Genomic DNA, 7,693 nt, shown 5'->3' on the forward strand with positions numbered 1-7,693 from the left:
GCTCCGCCTTGACGTGCGCGTGCAGCGCGCGGTGGATCACGTTGTGCAGCCGGGCGCGGTGGCCCACGGTCAGGTCGATGACGCCGTCCTGCGGGCCCTGCAGCACGCCGGGGAAGCCGAGCGGGCCGCCCGCGCCCGGGGGACTGCCCGCGCGCCGCGTCAGGTCCACCACCTCGCTCCTGCCGTGCTCCGCGGGCGCCAGGCTCAGGGCCTGGCCGGAGCAGCCGGGCGACGAGTCCGCGGACTTGGACGAGCCCTGCTTGGAGTTCCGGGGTGACAGGGAGTGTCCGCCCGGCTTCCCTCCCGCCGCCGAGGAGTCACCGGGGGCGCTGGGAATGAAGTTCTCCCCATTGCTGGAGAATCCGTTGGGGGGTTTGGAATCGTTGATATGGGGGATGGGGATCGGGATGGGGATAGGCACGGGCAGGGGCACAATTACGGGGTATGGCACGAGCAGGGTGGGAGGCGGCACGAGCGGGGCGAGCGACGGCAGCCCGAAGTTCATCATCTGGGGCACCGGCATCGGACCATTTGGCATCATGCTCACTGGCGGGAAGGGAAGACTCGGCAAGGGGGCGCCTGGAGGCGGCGGAGGCAGCAGGCCCGGGGGGTTCCCAGGCATGGTGGGCGTGCTCGGGGGATGGATGTGGGGCGACAGCATGGGCCGGTGCATGGGGCTGGAAGTGGGGCCCATGTTCCTGGGGCCGCCGGGCGGGGGCCCGATGCCGGGGAGCATGGGGTTGGACAAGGGGCTGTTGGGGTTGGAGGCGTGGTGCGGAGGCCCGCGGATGAAGGGCGGGCGGATCTGCTGCATGATCTGCTGCTCCATGAAAATGGGCAGCGGCACCGGGCCGCGGTTGGTCATCACCATGGGCGGACTTCGAGGCGGGACCCCAAGGGGAGGCCCGATGCTAGCAGGTGGCTGCACTGACACGGGAGGGATGTTTGGAGTCTCGCTGATGGGGATGGATTTGGGCACTGGCGTGGGGATTTTAGTGACTGAGCAGTTGGCAGTGTCAGATGGAGAGACCGTGGTGGACGCGGATGGGCCAGGGCCCTGGCTTTGGCCAGCTGCAGCCACCGGGGAGGGGGCCTTCCTCCGAGCATCTGTTAGCGGGATATTCCAAGAGTCTGGAGTGAGCAGCTGCACCCCTGTGCCTTCTGCTTTATTTTCCATGGGAGGGTGTAATGTGCTGCACAGCCCAGCTGGAAGATTGGCCTGGGTCTCTTTGTAGAAAATGTCCATTTTGTATTGATTGAGACATTTTGCACTGCAGAACTGAAGCCTTCGTTCCCCGTCCCCAAAATCCAGGTATTCTTTTGTGTGTCTTATGTGCTTACACCAGTCACATACCTACAACACAGTAATGGGGGAAAAAACCACAACAGGTAAGATAAGCAATTTCCTTGGGTAGATGGAGTTTCATGTTTCACATAACGGTTCGTTCAAACTTTTATCACCCTGTTTCAAACAGGCTGAACCTTTTCCTTCTAAAAGGTAAAATTCCAACAGGTTTGTAAAATATGGTTTGCTTTATAAATACACTTTAGAATAATAACAATTATCACAGCTGTCTATTTTTCCTTTTTGAAAAAAAAAAGAAATCGTGCTGTTTTGAGTATACCTTAAATGGTGGGTCTGAGAACACACACACACACACACACACACACACACCTGCTCACCAATTTTCATTTGTAAGAGGCTCATTGCAAATGCAAATCTAAATAGCTTTGGAGGAAAGGGTTCTCCAGGAAGTTCAATGAACTTGAACCATAGCCCCTTAAAATTCTTCTCATTCCAGCCACTTTACACTACTGACTGTGTTTGATAATGCAGTTGGAAAGGATGTGCTGTGTTAACCAATAACACAAAGCGCTGAACATCATTATCTCTGGCTTCCAAGGACAAACTTGAAATTAGTCATGAAGTCTGTGTGAGGTTTAGTTATTCTCAACCTGTGATGTTGCAGCAAGCTAGAATTATTTTTTTTTGAGCTGTTTGCCCACTCTCTCTCTCTGTAGTCAGAATTTTTGGTGACATTTCTTGGCAGGCAGTCTTATTTAACAACTTTTCAAACACCAGAGAACGTTTTCCAAAAGTTGTTATGGCTTCTTTTCCCCCTTGAAATCTACTCCTGGCCAAAGAAAGACATCACCAAATTTATTTTAAAGTTGGGCTGCAGAACTAATTAAAGGCTGAGAGCTTTTCCCAATTGGAAATCACTAGACATCAAAGTTCAAAAAATAGTCATCCTAGGCTCAGAACCCATTACTTGGGAGAAATTATTGTGATTTCATTAACACATTAATTTTGCAACACCATCAGCTCTCACAGATGGTGAAGACATGATCTACAATTCAAATATGACTCTTGTTTGCACAAATGTCTTTCCTTCATATGGCATTTTAAACAAGAATTAATATGAGTAATCTTGCCATAGCTATAAACAGATAAACAGATGTCAAAATTTTCAATAGTTCTTTCAGTGCCTTACTTTTTTGACAGAATTTTACACACACAATCTTTTCCTCCCCCCCCCCTTTTTTTCTTCTTTTTTTAAATTTTGTCATTTCCTCAGCATTCAGGCCGTATAGCAAGAGCAGAAAAGGATTTCTGAGACAGAATGTAATGGTGAGCTTATTAAATTTGAGTGTCTTCCTAATAAAGCACTGAATACAATATTGTTCTAAATGAAATTCTGGTTTTTTTTTAAGAAGCTGTCAGCTAGTGAATGGTTTTCTTTAAGACTATTATAAACTGATAGCATTAAAAGATGATTCATTTTAATAATGATCGGTCACATAAACAACCTAAAAACAACATATGCTGGGCATTTGATTACTCATCTCATTTAACTCTCAGCTTTCCTTGATTGTAAACAGTGGTAGCATGCTAGAATGTGATTGCAGGCGTGCACACACACGGCAGGTGTGGGTCTGTATCTATAAATCTACTTTTTCCTTTCTCACTTTTTTGCACTTATATTTGCAGGTAACAAACTTGATGGCATGAGATTGAATAACAAATGCTTACTGGCACATACTAATTTTTTGTTTGGTCTCATACCAAATGGTCTCATCAAAATACTTCCGAGGACAGCAAGGATACAATTGTATGGCCTTTGCCAATTAGAAAGACACTGTCTCATTTTAGTCTTCAAAACTGTTGTAGTCATTAAAGTAATAAAAACATTTCAATTATAGTATACACCTATATTTGACTGCATTGACTCAGGCTCCATGAAAATGAAAGCATGTCCATTTCAGTATAGATCACCTCTGGTGAAAAGAGACCCTCAGGATCATCAAACCGTGAACATTCTCACCTAGATAAACTAATTGGCGGGGGGGGGCGGGGGGGGAATATTGTGCATAAGTTATTTTAAGAACCTGATCATGTCTTTGCCAACTGTGAAGTTAAGGGATACAAAGGACCTGACATTTGAATGCCATTAAAAAAGTAAAACTACATGGTTCTGTTTCAATATCAAGCATCTGTAGACAGTCTAAAATGTAAGCTGATAAGCTTAAGATTTTAAATACAGCATCTTTCCTCATGAGTCTGGTGGCTCAGTGTTCACAGGCTCCCCAGTGGATCTGCAGAAGGCCATGGCAATCTGCTTCAATACAGAGGGCAGCCTTGAAACCTGATGGGGCAATACCTCCCTTTTGTACAGGGTTCCTATGAATTGACTCAATGATAGTGATTTTGCTTAGGAGTTTCCCTCGTGAACTAAAAACCCCTATTATCGATGAATTAAACTAATTAAAAGAACATACTAAGTCTTCTGGCTTATTTCTTTGGATATTTTTTTTTTTTAAACTGTAAGGGTGAAGAGTTTTCTGAAATCCTTAATTGGTTTTTAAATTGCCAGATTGAATTATCTGCCTCCAGAGGATTCCTCTGTTTCTTCAACTAAGTTAAATATTTTTCAAGTGGAGAAAAAAAAAATCTAAATATAACTTAAATGTTCTCTCATCACTTCCTTTGCTTTCAATAATCAGTTGAAGAATGAGGAGTGCTACTCAATCTTATCTCAATTATCAGATGAAATACTCTTATCATTTTATCTATTGCTCCATGAAAAGAATGACAGACATTAAAATTCGAAGCAGAATGTCCTCTTCTGGCAAACTGTCCTGTCAGAGTGCATGCCTCCTGATTAGCGAGCAGATGGGTTTTCTGCAGCATCCTGGTGTGCTTAGGTTGTACTGTGACAGGTTATTCCTACCTTGTTTTGCATGTGTTGACTGCGAGTCTCCCTACACTATGATATTTCAGTTCAGAACACCAATCTAAAAACACATGAAAGCAATCTTTCTAAGGAAGCAAAAAATGACCAGAGGGATAAGAAATTGTCACTTAAGAAATAATGAATCAAGTCTGTCTTACAGAACACATTATTTAAGACGAGGTCAATGAATTTATGGCACAAATGGCTATATCATGTGAAGCAATAAAACTCAGTGCCATCATTCATTCTACATCTAACTAATGACACACTGGTAGTAATTAAAGATTTCATCTAAAGAGCCTGAACTGATTACTTAAGATGGGGTAGTTAAGTGAAGATATATACTGTATATCTCTCATGTTAATAAAATAATATTTGCATGCACATAAAGTGCATAGTGGGTGTCTCATAAACTGTGGCTTTCTGAATTCTGGTGGTGTGGGGGTATTAGCCACTTCCTTTCCCACTCAAAATAAAAAACTCGTTGCTGTCGAGTGGGAACCTACTCATAGCTGATCCTTTGTTGGACTTCTGAGGCTGTAAACAGAACAGAAGGAGACTGCCCATCCTTCTCCCACAGAACAGCTGATGGATCCAAACCACCAGAGAGGTGTGACCTTTGGGTTAGCAACACAGCTCCCTATGAAATATGCCACCAGAACTTCCTTCTTTTTCCAGACCATTTTATATATGTTTAATCTATTTTTGCCAAGATAAATTTCCTTTTTTCCATATTTGCCAAGAAGCAGCAAGATTTCTTCAGATATGTTAACAAACAACGATTAACAAGTACAAAACTCAAATCACTGAGCTCTGGACTCACTTCCCCCTAATTTTACCCCAGCTTTGTTTCTGTTGGAATCCAGCCTCTTTGATTCCAGTTCCCACCCTAACAGGTCCCAGATTGGACGGAGCTGAGGCAGAAGCTTTTTAACGATGGCAATCAGGGGACCGAACAATTCGCTAATGCAGTGCCTGTGAACAGGACAGCTGAAAGGCTTTGCATCACAAATACATAATGTATCACGAGGAAGACAAAAAGATCACAAACGAGATAAAACAAATGTGGACTCCATTCAACCCTATAACAGTCCTCAAAAAGATTAAATTTACCTTCCTGGGATGTGTCCAATTCTAAACAACAAAATGAACATTTCCTTTAGTCCATTTAGAGTATTTATATTTTGGTGGCTGACTGCCAGGGTAGTACTTATAAGCTCACTGGCCTGATGGATTCACTCCTTTCCTGTGAAATAAATGTGTGACAATCTACACCACTAAACTGCTCAAAAGGCACTGCCTCAGCAGAAATATCACTTGCTCTTGATATAAGAAAACCGAAAGGCAGGACTCTGGTTCCTATAACTCTTTCCGTCTTGTATTTCCCCTGGAAAGAAAGAAAGCTATTCATGTTGGCAACTGAGCCTTTATTTTTATATAAACGTCCAAAGTCAAAGCCAAAGTACGCCATGAGGTTACCCACATGGGCACAATATATACATTCTGCTGGGCTAAAAGAAGACTTGGGTAATGGTATGGTTTAGGGGAGGAGTTGTCAGGGTTCCTAATTAACACATTAATCAGCTGCCCAAATGAAATTCATTTCTTAAAGGTACCGAATGCTGCTTTCTGAGCGGTAACCTGACATCAGGCACTATTTAATTAGGAAACTCTGGTGTTGAATTTTTTTTTTTTTACCTAGGCAAAGATATTTGCAACAAGGGCACAGTAGCAAGATATTAGCAACTCCTTGAATGGCATTAGCAAATTGAAAAACAAAACAAAGTCTTCACATGCTCTTGACTTTTTACAAATGAACCAGTCGCTGTCAAGTTGATTCTAACTTGTGACCGTATGCGTGTCAGAGCAGAACTGTATTCAACAAAGCTTTCAATGGGTGATTTCTTGCAAGTAGATTGATGAGGCTTTCTTCCAAGGTACCTCTCTGGATGGAGTCAAACCTGCAATTTTCTGGTTAACAGTTGAGTGCATTAAGAGTTTGCTCCTGCCATCCAGGCACTCCTCCAGGGAACAGCTCAGATGTTGCAGCTCTTTATGCAAAGTTGTAGCTTTATAGGCAGGAGTCTGGTCCTCCATGCTCTGGCAGGTTCAGTCTGCATCGATCTTAGGGTCCAGAACAGCTCGAGCAAATCATGAGCTTACCCAAGAGTGAAGCAAAGAAGGACAGAGGCACAGGTGGGGGTTTTGAAGCGCTCAGGCTTGCCTTCCCTGTAGATAGTCACCTCACAGCATGACTTGAGCACCTGAGCACTGGCTCCTAGCCCTGCCCTGGACAGTCCCAGTCCCAGTTGATCCTATAAATTGAACTGATTGCTCCAGAAAGGCCCTTCAGTGCACATAAAACACAAAGGATGACATAGGAACCACACAGAATTTGGGATCTAAAGATGTGAGTCTGACTCGACTCCACCATCACTTACATGTAATCGTGAAAATCTCAGCCACCTCTGTCTTGTCACCCGTATAATAGAGCTAACAGTAATAACAAGTAATGTGCATTAGGACGCTTGTTAGATATCTTTTCAAGCCCTAGTACATGTTCATGGTCACTGATGGTCCAGGAACACTCCATACACTTAAATTCATTTGACTGGGAGGATGCTCCTACGGCGAGGTGAGGAAGAGAGATTTTCATCCATAGTATTCTCAGAGCCTGTGTGTGTCTTTGAGCTAAATGGCCATGTTTTCCTCTAGGCAATTGTATACTGCTTCTTAGACACCATTTCCACTCTTCTTCCTAGGAGACTTTGTCCCCAGGGTAGTAGAGAGGCTGCTGGTAGAGCAAGGAGTCTAGCCACATTCTCTGCACACCTAAGCTGTCCACCATCCTGAAAAGCCTCTATTCAACACCTGCGGAGCTGAGCCCTCTTCTTCCAAGGTGGAGTGGATCATTCTCTAATTCAAAAACTTGATAAAGCAGCATAGCTGCTTGGAAATGAGTACAAGAAACATTTACATAAATAATCCCCCTTAACCTCAACTGCTGTTTGAATAGTGCAAGTAATAAACTGCGCTATTCATGTTTTATTGAAAAACAGCTGACGAATGATCTGCTTGACTCATTAGATGGCAGAATGATCTTCCAAAAGAAGGACCAGAAGCCACAGGACCAGATGCCTTTAAGATGACCCAACCGCTGCTCCAGCAGAACGTGTGCTTACGGGGCATGAGAGGCAGGGGCACAGGAAAACGCAGGTGGGGAGGCGGGAGCTTAGTGTTCTCATCTGATCTGCAAAGCTGGATTAAAGAGTGAAGGAAGGAAAACAATGACCTAGACGTAGTCCCACAAAGCCACACAGAAATCAGGAGAGGGACTTCAAACCAGCAAAGGCTCAAGTTCATGGAGAAATTGTTGTTGTTGTTGTTGTTATGTGCCGTCGAGTCGCCTGTGACTCATAGCGACCCTATGTACAACAGCCCTAAACTCCGCTCTGTCC

The 7,693-nt window shown here is 44.2% G+C and overlaps 1 protein-coding gene across 1 annotated transcript in view; it reads right to left on the reverse strand.

The window, feature by feature from the left end:
• The window catches only part of SOBP (sine oculis binding protein homolog (Drosophila)), a 213,792-nt gene that overhangs the window by 597 nt on the left and 205,502 nt on the right, over positions 1–7,693 (reverse strand). Inside the window, exon 6 of the mRNA XM_006881232.1 lies at positions 8–1,354. Coding sequence (XP_006881294.1) covers positions 8–1,354 — 1,347 coding nt within the window. The remainder of the gene's footprint in view (positions 1–7; positions 1,355–7,693) is intronic.

This window comes from Elephantulus edwardii, unplaced genomic scaffold (genome assembly GCF_000299155.1).
Source record: "Elephantulus edwardii isolate Elephantulus edwardi_28Jun2011 unplaced genomic scaffold, EleEdw1.0 scaffold00013, whole genome shotgun sequence".
In the NCBI taxonomy this organism is placed as follows: domain Eukaryota; kingdom Metazoa; phylum Chordata; class Mammalia; order Macroscelidea; family Macroscelididae; genus Elephantulus; species Elephantulus edwardii.